At 38.3% G+C, this 20907-nt stretch overlaps 1 protein-coding gene across 1 annotated transcript in view; it reads right to left on the reverse strand.

Moving 5' to 3' along the window:
- ADGRA3 (adhesion G protein-coupled receptor A3) overlaps positions 1 to 20907 on the reverse strand; it is a gene marked incomplete at its 5' end in the record, with an annotated part of 126599 nt that overhangs the window by 50716 nt on the left and 54976 nt on the right. Inside the window, 6 exons of the mRNA XM_077750467.1 lie at positions 1555 to 1710; positions 2632 to 2833; positions 5485 to 5649; positions 11045 to 11258; positions 14127 to 14287; positions 16101 to 16172. Of these exons, the coding sequence (XP_077606593.1) occupies positions 1555 to 1710; positions 2632 to 2833; positions 5485 to 5649; positions 11045 to 11258; positions 14127 to 14287; positions 16101 to 16172 (970 nt within the window). The remainder of the gene's footprint in view (positions 1 to 1554; positions 1711 to 2631; positions 2834 to 5484; positions 5650 to 11044; positions 11259 to 14126; positions 14288 to 16100; positions 16173 to 20907) is intronic.

The following is a 20907-nucleotide window of genomic DNA, read 5'->3' on the forward strand; positions in this document are numbered from 1 at the left end:
AATATGGATGACCCTAAAAAAATTTAAAACTAGAATTACCCCATGATCCCAAAATTCCAGTTCTATAAAAATATCCAAAGGAAACTATAACTCAAAAATGTACCTGCACCCCCATGTCCACAACAGCATTATTTATAATAGCCAAGACATCGACACGGCCTAAGTATCCACTGATGGATAAAAGAATAAAGAACTTGTGGGATATATACACAAAGGGAATCTTATTCGGCCATTAAAAAAATGAGAAAATCCATGGGGCACCTGGGTTCCTAGATCGGGTTAAGTGGCCAACTTTGGCTCAGGTCGTGATCTTGCAATCCGTGAGTTGAAACCCCAAGTTCGGCTCTGTGTTGACAGCTCAGAGCCTGCAGCCTGCTTCAGATTCTGTCTGCCTGTCTGCCTGTCTGTCTCTGTCTCTCTCTCTCTGTGCCCCTCCTCCACTCGCACTCTCAAAAAGAAAAAAAAAATTAAATGAATAAATATGTAAATAAAGAGGAAATCGTATCATTTATTCCAACATGGGGACCTTGAAGGCATCATGGTAAGTGAAATAAGTCAGAAAAAGACAAATACTGTCTGATCTCACATGTGGGCAAAAAGAAACCTCACAGAAAAAGAACAAACTTGGGAGGGAGGGGGCCTGGGGGTGGGGAACTGAAGGAAGGTGGTCAGAAGGTACAAATTTCCAGTTATAAGTACCAAGGATACAGTGCACAAATGACAACAGCCAACACTGTCCCATTGTATATAGAAAAGTTGTTAGAGTAAATCCTGACAGTTTCCATCACATGAAGCAATTTGTTTTCCCTTTTTTTCTTTTCCTCTTTCTTTTCTTTTTATACGGGAAGACAGATGTTAGCCTAACCTATCGTGGTGATCATTTTGCAGTACATATAAATCAAACCACCATGGTGTACACCTTAAACTTATATAGGGAGGAGTGTCTATTATCTCTCAATAAACCTGGGGGGGAAACATGAGCAAGAGAAGGATAAACACATGTCTGTGTAGAGAGGAGAAATCCCAGAACTCGGGGGAGAAGTAGCTCTAGCCAGCCCGCGATGTGGATGCAGCAAGTTGCTCTCTCACAGGCTGGCTCTGCTCTAGGACGGTACCTTAATTCCCAAGAATGGATTGCTCACCTCTATTCCTTCCAACAACAGATCCCTATAGTAAATGGAGAATAAATTTCTCAATAATTTGGAAATTAAAAAGTACATTTAATTAAAATATAGCAAACATAAAGATGCTTTAAGAATACAGATTCAGGGGCACCTGGGTGGCTCAGCTGGTTAAGCGTCTAACTCTTGGTTTCGGCTCAGGGTCATTATCTCCCAGTTTGTGGGTTTGAGCCCCACATCGGTCTCCACACTGACAGTACACAGCCTGCCTGGGATTCTCTCTCTCCCTCTCTCTGCCCCTCCCCTGAAGCTCGCTCGCTCTCTCTCTCGCTCTCTCTCAAAATAAATATATTTTTTTTAAATACAGATTGAACTCTACCACATAACTATTTGTTGACACACTGTGTGCTACAAATGTGAACCAGAAAAATACCTCTTTGGACTTCTCCTCTTTGGTAAACCTTCCAAACTTTTCTATCATCTCAGCCACAAATATCACATCCATTTTGTCAGAAAAATTGGCAGCTTCCACAGTGTAAGCCAGTAACTGTCGGGCTGTGGCCACAGCATTAGTAAGATTGAGAGGCATCTGTATTTAAAAAGGCAAACATTTTGACATTTTATCTTTGCATTTCAAAACATGGCAATGAATTCAAAGTCTTTATCATTTATCCCCGGGGACCTTCTTAAAATGCTTTTTCAAACCTGAGAAAACTGGAATTATAATGGTAACTACCCTAAAGGCAATTTTTTTTTAAGTTTGAATGAAACATAGTAATACATGAAAACACATCTGGTAAACATGCTGCACTGTGTCTTCCTCTCTACTTATCCAAATTCTACACATACTCGATACCAATTGCTTAGTAAAGCCTTTCCTGAGTATTCCAACTGGGAGGGATCGATAACTCCCCTGGAACCCCGATGCACGAGAATATGAAGCACTTACCGAGCATTTATCTACACCACCATGCTCAGTAACTTTTTACATTTGTTTACTTATTGACTTAAACACAACTCAGCACCAACCATTACACCTAGGGCATAACGGGTACCAAGGAGCATAAGAAAATGTGCCACACAGAGGCCACCTTCCTGCTGCTTACAATCTGGTCAGGATGAAAATGGATGCAGAGAAGTGAATACAAGAAAAGACACATGAGTACAAGCATAACAAGGGATCACTTGTGACAAGGAGATTATAGGAACCCAACAGGTGGCTTCCCAGATGGATTTGAAGGATGGCTGCAATTTGGTCCAGTGAATACAGATGATAAAGATATCCAAACAAAGGCACCGAGTTAGGCAGCAACTGGAAAGGAAAATCGACACCACACAGGGCCTTGAATAGCGGCTGAGGTGACAAGGCCTGATCCCAAAGACAGATCAACTAAATGTAAACACCAAATCCTTAGACTTTACTAGTATTTAAAACACACACAACCACACACCTGGCATTTCACCTAAAATAAATTAACAACCTCCATCAATGTGACGACTTTCTAGTTACCTGATTAAACATATAAAGAACTCTGGTGACATCATTTGCATACTGGCAGCGAGAATAATCATCATCTGCCCAAAAGCCGCCTCTGTCGCATCTGCGCCAAGCCTTTCTCTCATCCTGCGGGTTTCCGGGGTAGATCCCACTGCCATGGGTATTCCGAGTACACTGAAGGTACGCCGTGATGCCTGCCAATGTTCTGGGCCATCTAGAGAGACGAAGACAAAACAGTATGAGAAAATTTCCATGGAATACAAGCCACAGGGTTCAAAAATCAAGGATGAGGGGCGCCTGGGTGGCTTAGTCGGTTAAGTGTCTGACTTTTGCTTAGGTCATGATCTCGCAGTTCGTGGGTTCGAGCCCCACATCGGGCTCTGTGCTGACTGCCAGAGTCTGTATCTCCCTCTATTTCAGAGTCTGTATCTCCCTCTCTCTCTGACCCTGCCCTGCTCACGCTGTCTCTCTCACTCTCTCTCTCCTAGAAATAAAAAAAAAAAAAACCAAACTTAAAAAAACAAAAATCAAGGATGAGAACAGGTCACGTATAATCACAGAGAAAAATCAAGAAGAAACAAACCCTCTCAGAATAGACTTTAAAAAAAAGGTTCGCATGAACTAAACTATTTTAAACTATCAGCCGCATATATTATCATAGCATAGCATACTTTCTTAATATATTCTAAATATTGCTATAAACACACAGGAAAACGGTCTTAAAAAAGAAAAACAATGCAACATACAGCACAGAATTAGCAGATGTGCAGACGAGAGTCAGCACAGCAGGGCCAGGCTGGCTCTCCTTAGAAAGGCCTGCTGGCCACACTGGCCCACCTAGACAACTGGGGACTTGCAGTATTTGGGACGTGGAGTATGTGGGACTTGGAGTATTCCCACGAACAGTTAACTGGTTAGGGTTGTTCACCATGCCCAGATTGTTCGAACAAACAATAGGGATTATGCTGAAACTTGCTTTCTCTTTGGGAGTCGGACGTTGCCACAAGGTCCGACTTGGCAGAGGGCGCCTACGTGGTCAGCAGTAAGAACGTGGCTTACTGTCCAACGGGCTTCCCTAGGCAACAATGCTGCCCAGAGGCTGCTGCCTTTTTGTGGCTGGAGGAGGAGCACGCTCTGTGTGATCTTCACGGAGGGAGAGAGCCCGAGGAAGCCTGCACGCGGANTCTTGCTACATCACCATAATACATCTCAGCTGTGACCGCTACAACACGCTGAGTCCATGCCAGTCCTCCTAGCAAATTTCTGCACTTGGGGGTGGCCTAGCAGACTTCCGGCACAGCACACAACTGAATTTATCTGGGAGACGCCGCTCCCTGTGCAAGTACCAACACAAACCTGTGGGCATGGACTAACAGCTAGGAGAAAGCTTTGTCCTCTGAGCCCCATTTCTCCAGAAGTGGGACTGATGTGAATATATTTAATAAAAGTTACAGCTGACCTGTAACACAGGAACTGATAGATTACAGCATCACTCACGCCGAAATACAATTCATTACCGAAATCTGCATAAACAGACTAAGCAACACCAAACTAAATCTTATTAATGCAGTGAAAGTTCAATCGTATAATATACTAAGGAGTGTCAAAAGCTAATTTATTAATCAGTTCAATAATTAGATTCTTCTACTTTTTAAAACTGTAAAATACTCCAATTATGAGCAGGAAGAGAAAATCCACCATAAATAGAAAACATTACGAGTACTTAATAAAAGATGCAGAATAGAACCAAATTCCCAAATGTTGTCTAGTTTGCTTTAAAGTATACAGTGTAAATATTATCTATTAACAGTTATTCTACATAAAGGACTTAGCTATCAGCAATAATAAATGCTAATTTCCATAAACTCGGGTCAGAGAGTTTTTTTTAAAGGACAAAAAGACAGTTTTTTTAAAAAAAGCAATGAAGAAGTAGCTGAGCTAAAGATGTTGCATTGTTTCTTCATTTTGGATTTAAAAGATTAATATCCAAGGGCTTTCTTACCCTTAAAACTTGGGCTTCGAAGGAGCACCAATCACAGACAGTACAGACTGGATATTCAACAAACTATGCTAGTTTAAAGAGCGGAAGTATTTCCCTTCATTGACATCAAGTATAAAGTCATTATTACATTCATAAATGTAAAGAACATTAAATAAATAATATATTTAAAGATGCTTTTTAAACTACCCTGAAAGTTAAGGAGAGTCTAAAGTAAAAGTTGTCACCTCTCACAAATTCTAAATTTTCTATTTAAAAAAAAAAAACTCTAATACTTAGCTCCCTCTGCTTATCTCAACACAGAGTATATCATTAACGATTCCTTAAGTTTCAGGCGATCCGAAAGCTTTCGCTTCCCAAAGTCCTCTGGCTTAACTGCCAGAAAAACCAAACTAGGAGGGTAAAGGGACATGGGTTTCTCCTAATTATCATGTCCACTAAACTGCCAATAGGTAAAAGTAACTCAGCAATATGAAGCAAAGTCCATCCATAGAAAAGCCCCTGAAAAATCAGGACATACCATCAGCCTGTCTGAATTTCACAGTTTCAGAATTTCCAAAATGTTTCCCTAAAGTAGTGGTTCTTAACTTTTACAACAAACTATTAAACATGAAACACTCTGCCTGCAGAGGCTGTTAAATCAACATATCTGAGATAAAATTCAGGCATCTTTTTTTCTTAATCTTCATAAATGGCTCTGGAATCACTTTTCTAAAGAGTAGTCCTTAAGATATATAAGGTTATGTATGTGAATAGACGTATATTTCTCAATTTTTCCTCTTGAGAACAGGAGACCAATGATGCACCTTTAAGAATAAAAACAGATGTGGGCAAATCACTTTTCCAGCACTTTCCACATCACTGACCTGAAATCACCTTTATTGTTTACCACCCTCTCGGGAGGACAGTACTGTGCAGAGCTTTCTAGAACCACGATGTCAACAGTTCTCGTATTGTTCCCACGTTTGGTCTGGACGTGACAGCCCCAATTTCCAGTCGATCCAGCCTGAATGTTAGAAATGGTTAGGGCACTGCATGAGGAAAGATTTAAAAAAGAGAGAAAATACAGTTAGACCAAAAAAGTGGGACAACTCAGGCTTCATTCATTCACTTAGCCAAGATGTCTGAACACACACTGTGGGCCAAGCACTTGCTGGATTAAAAATGAATTTAAAATATGATCCCTCCAGGGGAGCCTGGGTGGCTCAATCGGTTATGCATCCGACTTTGGGTCAGGTCATGATCTCATGGTTTGTGAGTTCAGGCTCCGTGTTGGACTCGCTGCTGACAGCACAGAGCCTGGAGCCTGCTTCAGATCCTCTGTCTCTCTCTCTCTCTCTAAGATAAACATTAAAACATTTATATATATATAACATATATAACATACATGTAAAATATATATAACATATATATAACATATATATATAACATATATATATAAAACATATATATGTGTTTTGAAAATTCTACTAAAAATATTATACATATAAGTGATCCNCCCACTCTCTCTCTTTCAAAGCAAACAAACGTTTAAAAAAAAAAGTATGAACTGAGTGACAGTGAGAGGGGACATCATGCCTGACACCTCTCCTTCCACAAAGAGGGAAAGCAAGACGCAGCCAGGTCAGGGAACAGACTTCGTGCAAAGGCAGAAACATCACAGCCCATTCTTCAGCAAAACTAATGGAGACATTTCCAAGTTATGTCTACCTTTCCAATGATTTGGAGGAAAATACTCAAGCATGAAGGAAGGAGATTAATATTCTGAAGTGAACAATTAAGAAAATATTTAAGGTAAAATACTTTGTGGAAGAACTCATTAAGTCTCTACAAAGATTTAGTAAATTATCAACTAATGCTTTCACAAAAGGAGTTTTTCATGTAAAGGTATACTTCAACTTATAAAACAGCTATATTTCTAAATAGCTGTCAGTAAATTCAGTTTTCAAGATGAAATCATAATTCTCTAATATAAAACCTATTAATTAAAGAGCAAATGTCAGAACCTTCAATTAGCCTTCCTCCCCACCACATGACCCACTATGCTATGCTTTTATGTAAATAGAAAATTAAGAGATAATTAGACATAAAGGATATATCATTTTAATTAACTGACAAAATTATGTCTTGAAGTTAATACACGTTTTTCCAGTCTCCTAAATCATTAATGGCTATTCAATATATGTTCTAATAAAGACTTTGAGGCACTATTACTCTGAATTAAAGAAAATGTTTATCATCTTTGTTAATTAAGTCAGAGAACATTACACTGTAATAAATATATTTGAGATAAAGTGACACAAAAAGTATTTTGCATTAAATTTAAATAACCAAATCCTAAAATAACCAATCACTCTCTAATCCAGAGGTCCCGAAACCTTCTTGGTTCACAGCACCTTCACTGACTGAAAAACGTTTCGCAGAGTCCCAAAAGAAATACCTACTATGGTCTAATTACTAAATTAAATCCTAGAATTGTGTACTGATGTCCTAATATCTTAAAACCCATTTGAGAAAATAATGCAGAACAATTTGAGGTAAATATTTCATTCTTAAATAATCACAACTACTTCCTGATGGGCTGCGTTTGTCTGTTGAACACTGCAAAATTAATCGAATGTCAGATACTGATCAGACAAAAATATCCTTATTTCATGTTCCTCAATGATTTTCACACAGTACCTGCTTTGCACCATATTAATCACCAAAACTTCGGCACCTTAAAGTATGGCACCAGCAAAAGGAATGCAGCAGAATTGAATGATATCGTAACTGTGTAGCTTGGTCCAACAAATGTCAAGTATCACCATGCTTCTTCAAAAACTTAAAATAGGGGCACCTGGGTGGCTCAGTTGGTTAAGCATCCGACTCTTGGTTTCAGCTCAGGACATGATCTCACGGTTGATGAGTCTGAGCCCCACGTTGGGCTCTGTGCTGACAGCGCAGAGTCTGCTTGGAATTCTCTATCTTCCTTTCTCTCTGCCCCTCCCCAAGTCTCTCTCAAAATGAATAAACTTTAAAAGAAGAAAAACGTAAAATACTCCACAGCACCTCTGTAAACACTGTGATGTCCCAGGGCACTTTAGCACACGCCCTGGAAGCTAAGGTCTTAATATATTTTGCCAACATATTTTTAAAATAACCTTAGCAATACCATCAATACTCTAAAACCAATTATCAGAATAAACTTTTCAGGAATCCTCGAGGCAGCACACTGGAGCTTTAAGGAAGAAGAAGCGGCATCCATTTTATCTTTGAGGAAAAGTACAAACTCTGATTGTTACTAAGGAAAGATGGATAAAGTGAGGAAACCAATGAAGAATGAACAACTATCTCAAGTCAACCAATGAAATAACCATTAGTTTCCTTTTCTGCAACTTCTTTATTATTTGGAGGCAAATTTTGGGTAAAGGACTTCATATGAAAGATCTTCACATTAGTCAAGTGTCCCTCCCCAAAAAAACTATTGGGCAAGGATGCTAACCTTAGAATTAATTTTTTGTCCTGCTATAAAGAACTTAAAATATGACTCACAGGAATAAATGTATAAAGTTAATCCAGTTACTTTATAGTTGCAAAATGTAAGAGTTCTAAATGAATGAGAGTCCTTTTATTTAGAAAAGGTTCTAGGGGAGCCCGGGTGGCTCAGTCAGTTAAGCATCCAACTTTGGCTCAGGCCATGATGTCACAGTTCATGAGTTCAAGCCCTACATCAGTCTCTCTGCTGACACCTCAGAGCCTGGAGCCTGCTTCAGATTCTGTATCTCCCTCTCTCTCTGCCCCTTCTCTGTTCACACACTGTCTCTCTCTCTCAAAATAAATACACATTAAAAATTTTTAATAAAAAAGGTTCTATATATTTTAATATATCATTGTTGCTGTATCATATGTCAGTTATTTTCTATTTCTATTCATAGAATAAACTGCTTAAAGCACACAACTCAGTGAGTTTTAACACATACACATGCTTGTGAAATTCTCACCACAATACAAGTAAGACTCTAATAATTAGAGTCTTCTCACTGGGAAGACTAACAATCTTACTCCCTAATAAAAGTAGTGCGATTCTGTTAAGAACAGGGCAGCTCCTATCAATCTACCTGCCTTGCAGTTAACAATTATAAGCTCTGAACTAAGTACAACATGACAGCTCTCTGAACACATGCTCAAAGATCCCAAGCAAGCAGAAACTGGAAGAGAAGCTGACGCCTGGAAGAAGGGATCAGCACCGGGGAGTAAGACCAGAAAAGTGTTTTCAATGGCTTTTACCCAAGGACAGGCCCTATGCAAATAGAAATTCACAGTTGTAACCGTTGAAAAATCAGGGGACAGAGACAGACAGGAACCTAGCTTGCAGCCCAAACTTCTGCATATGACATCTACCCAGATCTCTCACTGGCCCCTGACGCACACACACACGGGGTAGACACCACGCCGATTTCAGATGCTGCCCGTCACAGAGAAGACAGAAGCAGGAGTTTGAGTTTAGCCAAACTAACTGCTTGAGGGAACAAAACCCAGCTGACTTCAAGCAAATGCAAGAGAACCCAGAGAGGGGTTTGTAAACTTTTTCTTCAAAGGCAAAACAGTAATTATTTTAGGCTTTGCTGACCAAGAAGCAACATCAAAGATATTATATAGGTACTTATGTAACCATTTGCAAATGTTAAAAATATTCTTAGCCCAAAGGCCCATCAGGCCAGATGTGGCCCGTAAGCTGTATTTTGCCGACTTCTCTACAGTGAATCACTCACACTGTCCAGGATAGAATCCAACATGACCAGACAGATGAACAATATTTTTTTCTAGGTTTATTTATTTATTTTGAGAGAGACTGCGCAAGTGGGGGAGGAGCAGAGAGAGAGGAAGAAAGAGAATCTCAAGTAGGTTCTGGGCTGCCAACATAGAACCCAACCCAACGCAGGGCTTGAACCCACGAACCGTGAGACCCAAGCCAAAGTTGGACACTTAACCAACTGAGCCACCGAGGAGCCCCAACAATATTTTTAAATAAGAAAATACAGAACATACTCAAAAGCAAAGAAGTCAGTGGTGACAATTCCAAGATGACCCAGATGTTGGAAATAGCTGAAAAGGTTTAAAAGCATCTACTATAAATATGCTAGAAGACACAAAGGAAAATATGCTTCTAATTAACAGACAGGAAATCTCAGAAGGGAAACAAAAATTATAAAATGGAATATTCTACCCCCAAAATTCTCAGACAGGATTCTTAAGTCAGAGCACCTTTATCTTCTTGAAAAAAAAATTTTTAATGGCACTTCTGTGAATCTGCAATGATTCACACCCCAAGGTGCCCTAAAAGAGTTTGGAAACTACAGATCTATTCTTAAATTGACAGAAGTAGGAAGAATAGATAGTAAGAACAGTGGCTCAGTTGGTTAAGCATCTGATTCTTGATTTCGGCTCATAGTTGTGAGACTGAGCCCCATGTTGTATTGGGCATGGAGCCTGCTTAAAATTCTCTCTCCCTCTCACTCTGCCCCTCCTGCGCACACACACACTCTCTCTCTCTCTCAAAAAAAAAAAAAAGAGAGAGAAAGAAGGAAAGATATTGGGAAGAAGGAAAAAAAGGGACACGAGAGAGAGAAGAAAAAAGAAAATTCAATGCCTACAGGTTAGGATTTTACCAAAATAAAATATATAGTGATAATATCACATATATTTTTACTGTTTTTTGGGTTTTTAAAAATGTTTTATTTATTTTTGAGAGAGAGAGAGAGAGAGACGGCGTGAGCAGCGGAGGGTCAGAGAGAGAGGGAGTCACAGAATCCGAAGACAGGCTCCAGGCTCTGAGCTAGCTGTCAGCACAGAGTCTGACGTGGGGCTCGAACCCACGAACTATGAGATCATGACCTGAGCCAAAGTTGGATGCTTAACCGACTGAGGTGCACCCAGGTGCCCCTTTACTCTGTTTTTTATACCTTATACAGTTCATTCAAATTAATGATTTTGGTGATCATACCAGTCATTGTATTAACAGGTTAGGTGTTATAATTTTTTATACTGGTGGAGTAGAGAAAGAAAATACGTATCTTAAAATGTAGCATTAAGCTAGACAGTGAAAATTAGGTGATTGCTAAAAGTGAAAATCTGAGTTTAGAAGCAGTAAATGGTTAGAAATTAAGTTTGGCACAAAAAGTTTACATTTTTCCTCCTAAAACTTTAAATAAAAAGTCTCCAACTTTTTAACAGTGTTTCCCTTTTTTCCTATACTCTTTTGCTCCACAACTGGATGGAAAAGGTAGCTATTTCTGGAGATGAATAACAATCAGGAAAAGAAAAACCTAATGCTTGCATTTTTAAATGCAAGAAAATAAAATATTAATGCAAATTCTAACTAAACACTTCATTTCTGAAATACATGAAATCCACAGAGACAATTCCTCATCTAAAAAAGGTTACCTTGCAATCAAGGAGCAGTTGTGAATCATGTTCTTTTCCACAAAGATACCTTGCGATTCATCAGTCTCAACTATGCGTCCATCCTGATACCACAACACCTGCATGTCCTGATCTATATATGAAGCCATACACTGGAAGGGAAGGCTGTCTCCTTCAAACACAACTTGTCGATGAGATGGAGTCATGTAGAAAGATGGTAATTCAAGGGGTGGATCTACAGACAATAAAACAAAGACTCAGATACCATACTATACCATACTACATTCACACTCCAGAGTTAAAAGCTATAGAAATTCTCTTTTCGGGGTGCCAGGTGGCTCAGCCAGTTAAGCATCCAACTTTGGCTCAGGTTCATGGTTGGGGAGTTCGAGCCCCGTTATCAGGCGCTATGCTGACCCCTCAAAGCCTGGAGCCTGCTTTGGATTCTGTCTCTCTCTCTCTCTCAAAAATAAAAAAACAATTTAAAAAATTTTTTAAAAGACCACAAACCTCTATTATGAAAATTTTTTTTTTTAATTTTTAACATTTATTTATTTTAGAGACAAAGAGATGGAAAGTGTACATGCATGTGGTAGAGAGAGACGGAGACACAGAATCCAAAGCAGGCTCCAGGCTCCGAGCTGTCAGCACAGAGCCCAACACAGGGCTCCAATTCACAAGCTGTGAGATCATGACCTGAGCCCAAGTAGGATGTTTAATTGACTGAGCCACCCAGGTGCCCCAAAAGCTATAGAAATTCTAATTAAAAATTTTAAAATGTAAAACAAATTTTCCTCAGTGACCAGCATTTCCATGCTAGCACCAACACGGCTCCTACTGAGATAAGTGGCTCCTAGATGAAAACAAAATTAGTAAAATTAAAATGAAACCATTTCATAATCAATTCTGACATTTAAAGTTGTTCCTGTTTTGTGGTATCTAAGCAATTACTAAGAAAACAAATTGTAAAATAATACTTAAATCTGGAGAATGGAGCTGGTGATAAGTAAATACTAATATATATACAATTTTAGAATACATTTAGAAGACAGTATTACCTTTGATTAAACCACTGCTTCCTGCTTACATTAAGTAATGAATACTCCCTGAGAAAACTAAGAACATTCAAAGAAAAGGGAAAGAAAAATCTTTTAAGATTCCACGTTTTATCATCACTTTTAAAAAGCTGACATGGGGCACCTGGGTGGGTCTGTTGGTTAAGCATCCGACCGTTGGTTCTGGCTCAGGTCAGGATCTCATGGTTTGTGAGTTCAAGCCCCACGTCGGGCTCTGCATTATCAGAATGGAGCCTGCTTAGGTCTCTCCCCCTCTCCGTCTCAGCACCTTTTCTGTTCATGCACACTCTCCCTCACTCTCTCTCAAAATAAATAAATAAACTTTGAAAAATAATTTTTAAAAAAGCTGATATACTTCCTTCCAGTCAGAAAAATAAAAGGGAGGGATTCTGAATATATGTGCAAAACTACACACAAATACCATGGGCTCGCTAAAGGCCCTTAGAATATTATTCCACTGTCTACTTTTATCTGTATGTAGTCCATCCTCTATTTATTTTATTTTTTTAAGTTGTTTTTAGTTTATTTATCTTGAGAGAAAGAGAGCGAGAGAAGAGACAGCACGAGCAGGGGAGGGCAGAGAGAGACAGAGAGAGAATCCCAAGCAGGTTCCGCACAGTGGGGAGCCCAATGCAGGGCTCAAACCACGAACCACGAGATCATGACCTGAGCTGAACTCAGACGCTTAACCAAATGAGCCAGCAGGTGGCCCAGCTGTGGTCTGTTCTAAAGAGTAAATAGCACATACGCAGACACGCATACAAGGAAACTAATCCTTGTAGTTATTTATAGAGAAATCATTAACAAACCAAAAACACTGAAATAAGGAAGTGGTCAAGTTATATCTACAGCTAGATCACAGATTGGCATGCATCTCTTTTATAGGACGAGGAAATGGACTTACATGATCTCTGGGTTTAAAAAGTTACAAAATATTATTAGAGTATGATAGTATTTTGGTCAAAACATAGGAAAAGGATGAAGAAAATATACTGAGTTATCTTTGACAATAGCGATCTTTGAGTAGTAAGAATGCAGCATGGGCTTTTTGGGTTTGCTTCTGCTAGTGTCTTCCTCTTCCAGCTTTATTGAAGTATAATTGACAAATAAATATAATTGACAAATAAAATTATATTTATTTGTCTATTTTATTCTCCCCACCCACATTCAAAATTGTAAGATATTTAAAGTGAACATCATAATGATTTATGTGTATGTTGTTTCTTTCCACAAATCTTAATTTTCACCCACAGAGCATACTTTACTTGTGAAACTACAACAATAATGAAAATAAAGAGAAAACATAAACAAGTATAGAACTGCTTATTTCCAGACACAAAGTCTGGAATCTGCTTTTATCGTTTTAAAGATTGTTTTCAGTTTATGTGTATTTTTTTTCTTTTTCACATAATAAATGTGTTTTATTTCCTTCAAGTCTTCAGATACTCTTCAAAATTATGAATTTTAATAGCTGCATTATTATAAATGGGTGTGTCACAAGTATTTTCACGAATCCTCTATTTTTGAGAATTGAAGATACGCTTATACTTAAATATTGACTTATAGAGCTGATCATTTCCTCAGAATTAAACCCTCCTGTAGAATCCTGGATCAAATTGTATCAGATTATTAAGAACACCGATAAATACTGCCAAACTATAGTTCCAAAGGTTCTATAAATTCACACTCCTACCAACAATATGATTGCAACTTCAGGGTTTTTTTCATTATCAACAAATTCCTTATTTGCCAACAGATAGAAAATCGGAAGATCTGAAGATTCTCTGAATTTGTTTTTCGTTAAGAAAGCTGTTCAAAACCTAAGAACTTTAAACACCAATCCAAAACATGTCTTCTCCAGTTGATTTAACTATTCACATAAACTAAATATGTATTATCTGATCCATGAGGATTAATGTTGTAATCAATTCCATCACAGTGTAAAGAGAACTTCACAGTTTGTCAAGAAAAACACAGTAGCAAGTAAAATATGGCAAACACTTTCTCTGTATCTCTTTCTCCCTTACCGCATGTCAACAACTCCTGCTTCACACCCGTGACTGGCTGGGCCTGAAGAGACTTAGGATAAACACACCGTGTGTCCCGGACAGTGATGTTTCTCTCCTTTACCCAGCGATGCATCCACAAAATGTTACAATCACACAGAAGATACTCAGTCTGAAACTCCCTATAACATGCAAGATACAAATTAGTGACTACAGTGAATATAATAAAATGGCATGCTGGCTTTACAATGGTGGCTTCTGCTTTAACAAGCACACCATTGCTCACCCTGGGATGCCTGGGGTCCACACCACCCACCAGTGTGTTCTCCTTGCTAATGAGAGGGCAGGAGGAACGGGTGCCCCAGCCCTTCTCCCTGCTAATTCAGGAACTGCCTACTTTAGATCAAAGCTGGTATGCAAAGCAAATAAAATCTATACATCATCCCTCTTCTATGCAACAGGCTCCTTAATCCCAGGGTCTGGAATACCCAACCTCCATCTTTCGTGTCTATCAAATTTCTACATCATAAAGCATGGGGGCACTAACACATTACGCAACAGGGAGACAAAAACATAGATACAACTAACACAGAACGTAAACATGTCCTGTACAAATAAATCAAACTGCAAAAACAAATATAACTCGTGTGTCCTTAGCACGGATCGTGCATTAGCACAGGCTTCATCTCATTAATTCTGGCAAAAAAAAAAAAAAAAATTTAAAAAAAAGGAGTTGGGATGAGTAATACACAAAAGAGAAAAGTAAATTTAAAAAAACACTACAGAAGGACGACTGAACTGACTTCTAATTCCTAAGCACCACCTTCTGGTTGGTTTCCAGCACCCTGAGGTAAAAACACTGGCCATTTTCCCCAATTTTGGGATAAAAATACTTCCTACATTCCTGTGTCCCGGGGTCTCAAAAGCCAGATTACTCTTTGTTGTCTTTCTTATTTTCTAAACTTCACAGAAATGGCTGATTTGAGCCCACTACATACGCCAAAGAGATGTTTTCACTACACAATGGTAATGGCAAGAAAAAGAAAGACAAGACAGACTTGGATCCAGTGTGGCTTAGATGTGCATACGTGTGGCCGTATCTGTAACGGTGCGGAACCAGATGAATGCCTAAGTATTCGCTACGTCTCAGTGAAAACTGCTACTAAATGGTACATCTAGAAAATTAAAGAAGAGCAGAGAGGGGGCCGGGAGGGAAAGATATAAGAGTGGAGAAGGGAAGGGACAGTAAGGAAGAAGTCTGTATACGCCAAATAGCATCTGCTAGAGAAGAAAACATTTTTTTCTTGGAAAAGTAGTCAATACCATAAATTATGCATCATAAAGATTTGAAAAACATTATTATTTAAGTGTATTTCCAATAGAAATTTATGGGACTTGTAGTTTGAAATATATTATGGTTTAATGTGGAAATCCCATTACTGTCAAAAGGAACTCTCATACCATCTCAGTTAACGAAACTGTTTTGAGAGAAAAAAAATCAGCCAATTTTAAAGCTACGGAGAGCTGTGTATGATCTTGCACTGATTTCATAAAGCAGGCATTCTACATAAACAATCCTACAAATGTCAGTAAGTAGTTGTGACTTCAGTTGGGAACAGGATAAAAATAAAACCCTATATTCTTCACAATAGACTTTCATAGAGAAGGATATTTTATACTTTGAGGATTCAAATAGTCAAACAATAAAATATTTTCTAATTAGAAAATGAAGTCAAAGAGAATGAATTACCAATTTATTTACTCTAGAGAGAGACAGTATTCTAAGAAGAAAATGGCTGTCCTAGTCTGAAATATATTATTCTGATTTGTAGGATGATTTTCAGTGAGAATTCATGCTCTCAACTGAGAGTCTAACTTTTGCAAAATTTCACATTTTCCCCATGAGGTCTCTTAAACCATATAATAACTATTTTTAATTCTTTTAAAAAAAATCAAGATTTATTTTTCAAAACAGGAAAAAAAATTCTTACTTACAATGACCGTAATGAACCAAGATAATCAAATGTTCCTTGAGATAATGAAGAAAACAAATTCCCTGAAAGGTTTCTGGAAAAGAAAAAAGGAAATAATGTCATTTAAAAAATACTGACAATTATGTATTGTTTTACACCAATTTCTAAAGCGCCCTATAATCACTGAATAATGTTATAAAGAATTTATGAAAGTTGTTTTAAATCTTATAAAAAGGGAACAACTAATAAATACTTTATCCAAGGATGAAGAACTTTGTTCTCTGCCTATCTCAAGTAATAAAATTGGAGTTACTACTATCACATAAGGATTTTGTACCAAATACCAGGTGAACCTAAAAGCTTTTAGTTACCTTACTAATTACCTTACTAATAAGGTAGAGCCTTAGTCATGCTCTCATTTTAAGTAAATTAGTCTTCATGTATTAACTCAGCATCATGTAAGAAAGCAGAAATTTAAAAACAAGAAAGGACAAGGGTGATCTGAATGACTGATCAGCAGTAGCAACTCACAGGAAATGAACAAAAATGTGAACAGAGTGGAAAGAGTCCAGCGTTTAAGACTGTCATAATTCAGTGTGGCCCTTNGTAAGGATTTTGTACCAAATACCAGGTGAACCTAAAAGCTACCTTACTAATAAGGTAGAGCCTTAGTCATGCTCTCATTTTAAGTAAATTAGTCTTCATGTATTAACTCAGCATCATGTAAGAAAGCAGAAATTTAAAAACAAGAAAGGACAAGGGTGATCTGAATGACTGATCAGCAGTAGCAACTCACAGGAAATGAACAAAAATGTGAACAGAGTGGAAAGAGTCCAGCGTTTAAGACTGACATAATTCAGTGTGGCCCTTGGGCAAATTACTTAACCTATCTTGTTTCGTCCCCTTGTATCAGGTGACTTTAATAAATACCTAAACCCTTGCAGAGTTTTGTATGAATTAAACCCAGACATCCTGTGCTATAATGTGAGTGGTTTGTGGAGTCCCATAAGGATTCCACACTTGACCATAAGCTCTGGGAGCAAAGGGACTTGTGTCTTATTTACCAGGGTACCCCTGGCAGCTAGTAAAAGGATGCAGTACACAGTAGGTGCTCCGTGTTGGTGGCTCACTATTCAGGATATGGAATCCACCCCAGGAGGCTTTGAATACTAAATCGGGACTGAGGTCTAACCACTACAAGATCAGTTCTGTCTACTGTAGTATCAAGAATAGATACAATGTAGACCTAGAATTCTCAAGGAAGATGCCCTGAGACTTGGGAAGAAGCCTGCCTCTCTCTGGAGTCTGGGCTGAATCCCTCGTGTGTGGACAATCATGTAGACGGCTTCTCTGGTAGAAAGAGGGGACGGAACTGATCTGGGAATGGTCAGCCTGTGACATCTGAAGCAGAGTATTCCAGGATGAGAAGACTTAATATGACACAAATGCCGATCCTTCACAAATTAATATACAATGAAATTCAGTAAAAAAAGATCCCTGGATTGGCTTTTAAATATAGCATATGAATGTTTGACAGAAAAAGTCTATATAAAAGGGCTCAGATTCTCACAGGCGAGCTGCCTAGGAAGGAAGCAAACAAACAAAAAAGAATTGCCAATTACAAGAACAATCAATGAAAGAGATGCCCTTCTCTTTCTTGGCCTATCAGAAGGGATACTGAATGTGGATTTTTGAAAAGAGTATTACTGATGGAAGTATAAATCACTGTTATACTTTTAAAAAGTAACTTAGGGGTGCCTGGGTGGCTCAGTCCCATTTTTTAATTTTTTTTATTTTTTTTATTTCCAGGAGAGAAAGAGAGACAGCGTGAGCAGGGGAGGGTCAGAGAGCGAGGAAGATACAGACTCTGAAATTGGCTCCAGGCTCTGAGCTGGCAGTCAGCACAGAGCCCGACGCGGGGCTCGAACCCACGAACCGCAAGATCATGACCCAAGCGAAAGTCGGACGCTTAACCGACTAAGCCACCCAGGCGTCCCGACCCTTGCACTGTTCTTAATGTCTTAATTTTTCTTTATTTACTTACTTTTTGCTAAACAGATACATTTGAATTCCTGCGAGTTAAATATATACACTATATCACCTATGTATATACAGGGACGTTTACCAGGGCCTATGGGTTAAAGGTGGGGAAAATGCAATCAAATGGAATGTCCTTCAACAGAAGAATAATTGACTAAATTATAATCCGTTCTACACTTGGAATGTTCTGTAACTATTAACAAACAAGGGCTGCAACAACATGTACCCCCCTAAAAGATATTAATGATATATGGGTACTTTGTTAAAGTAAATTTCTGAGTACAGCACACATTTAAAGCCCTGTATGCATGCCTTTACCTTTGTGGGGGCAACAGAAAATATGAAAGTAATACACCACATAGTATAGGTGACCTCAAAGTGGTATGTCTGAGGTGATGGAAGGGAGGCTTAACTTTTCCTTCAGATCTCTATATGGTTTTATTACTTAATGACATCACTAACTGTTCAATTGTATAAAGGAAATTCTCATAAATATCATTTACCAATTATTTCTGATAGAAAAATATTACAGGCATAATTCTTAGAAAAAAGACACCAGATTTAAATTGATCAAAATTCATAAGAAAGAAAAAAAAAAGCTTTTGATTCACAAATCTCTTGACAATTTCTCTGGAAATTAACTTCCTAAGTGAAGGAGAGAGACTTACAATGAAAATACACAATGCAATTCAGAAAAAAAATTTTTTTTAAATCCCTGATTTGGCTTTTAAATATAGTGTCCATGTTGCGTCTGGGCGGCTCAGTTGATTAAGCGTCAGACTTCAGCTCAGGTCATGATCTCACAGCTTCTGAGTTTGAGCCCCGCGTCAGGCTCTGTGCTGACAGCTCAGAGCCTGGAGCCTGCTTTGGATATTGTGTCTCCTTCTCTCTCTGCCCCGCCCCTGCTAGCATGTTCTCTCTCTCAAAAATAAATAAACATTTTAAAAAATATGTTTTTCTTCCCAGTGGAAAAGGCAAATTGTTACTAGGCTTGACAACCAGCATACAGGTTGGCTCAGAGAGCCTAGAAATTGGGAGATTGCTGCATACAGAACACCTGTCCAAAGCTTCTTGATCCATAGCGCTAGACCTAGGTCAACCAAAATTATTAGAAGCATCTCCACTGCAATGCATTCCCCTTGACCTCAATTGCCAATTTTTCTTAGAAAGGATGTAAGTCAGGTTTATTTTTGTATGTGCCATTGACTGCTGTATTTAAGAGCCACTCAATGACCTATTATTACATGGGCTACAAAATTATCTCAATCAAATCTCAAAGTAGGAAACTTGGTAGTACTATTCTGTTTGAATGATTCATCTGGATAAATGTCCTGTAAATTCTCACAGCAGGTATCACAGAATTAATTAAAAATGTAAGAGACAGACCCGAGCTTCAAAAATTCCAAAAACTTTAGCTTTTCAGGCAAGAGACAGAAAAAAGAAAAAAAAAAAAAGAAACAGTAAGGAAACTGTAAAGAAATGCCCTAACGTAAAGACTGCCCCTTCCAGCTCTTTTGCCAAAGCTATCAATCTATCTGGAATCAAAGTCAATGAAAACCAGTAGATTCCAGACTCTTTTCCATTACTTGAGTCATAGCTATCCAAAAATATAACAGCTTTTTCCTCTATAGATGCCTCATTTTCCCAATTCTTGTGCAGTCCTCAAAAACCAAAAAATACGAAACTCTCAAAATAGATAATAAAAGCAGTGAAATAAAATTGCTGTGATCCAGCCTTAAAAAAAGAAAAAATGCAACTGGTTTCACTGATTTCCAGTTATGAGTAACGCTGTATACCAAATCAGTCTTGTATTTCAACACCTAGGTTTGGCCATATACCTCTCCCTCTACAGTAAAGGGCTCACTGAAAAGTACTATGAATTTGCTAAGAAACAGGAGTACTCGGTGGTATCCTAATAGATGACCCGAAGTCCCTTCCCTTCCTGCTAGGGTGAAGTCACCTCACTGTCTAAGCCCCCTAATAGCTTTTTGAAAGGTAACATGAATGAAATTGAAGAAACATTCTGAAAAGCTACAGAGACACAGAACCAAGCACAGGTAATCTTTGTAACTAGACCTTCTACCTTAAACCCTGAATTTCACCCTGTACCCCATTCCCAGATAACTATTCTCTAAAACAGGATTTTATGCCATCTACCTAGATAAATGTCCTTCAGTGGCTTCCTATTGTTAAATCAGCTCTAAGCCTCTGTCTGCTTTTCATACGCTCCCATATAAAGCTCTATTATAGAGAAGCCTGGGTGGCTCAGTCAGTTAAGCGTCCGACTTCGGCTCAGATCATGATCTCGCATTCATGGGTTCAAGTCCCGTGCTGGGCTCTGTGCTGACAGCTCGGAGCCTGAAGCCTGCTTCAGATTCAGTGTCTCCTTCTCTCTCTGCCCCTCCCCTGCTTGCTCTCTATCTCTGTCTCTCAAAAAATAAAATAAGAAAGTGTTTAAAAAATTAAATTTGTATTACAGAGAAATCAGCCTTATTTCTAGTTATTCCCAGAGCTTCTTCATTCTAAAAATAAAATAAAAATTAAAAATGTATTTGATGGTCTATACAAAGTTCTTCTGCATTTATATCATATATAAATTATAAGAGAGAGACACAGACAATTCAAATTTTAATTCATCTTTATAATAACCTTGAGATATGTTAACCTACATTAACAGATGAAAAAAGAAAAACAGAAAAGCTCAGAAAAGTTAACTCACCCCAAAGCACAAAGTCAGAGGCATCAGAATTCAAATAGTTACTTTACTCTTCACACCAGTGGCCTTCCCC

This window comes from Crocuta crocuta, unplaced genomic scaffold (genome assembly GCF_008692635.1).
Source record: "Crocuta crocuta isolate KB4526 unplaced genomic scaffold, BGI_CrCroc_1.0 scaffold179, whole genome shotgun sequence".
Lineage (NCBI taxonomy): Eukaryota > Metazoa > Chordata > Mammalia > Carnivora > Hyaenidae > Crocuta > Crocuta crocuta.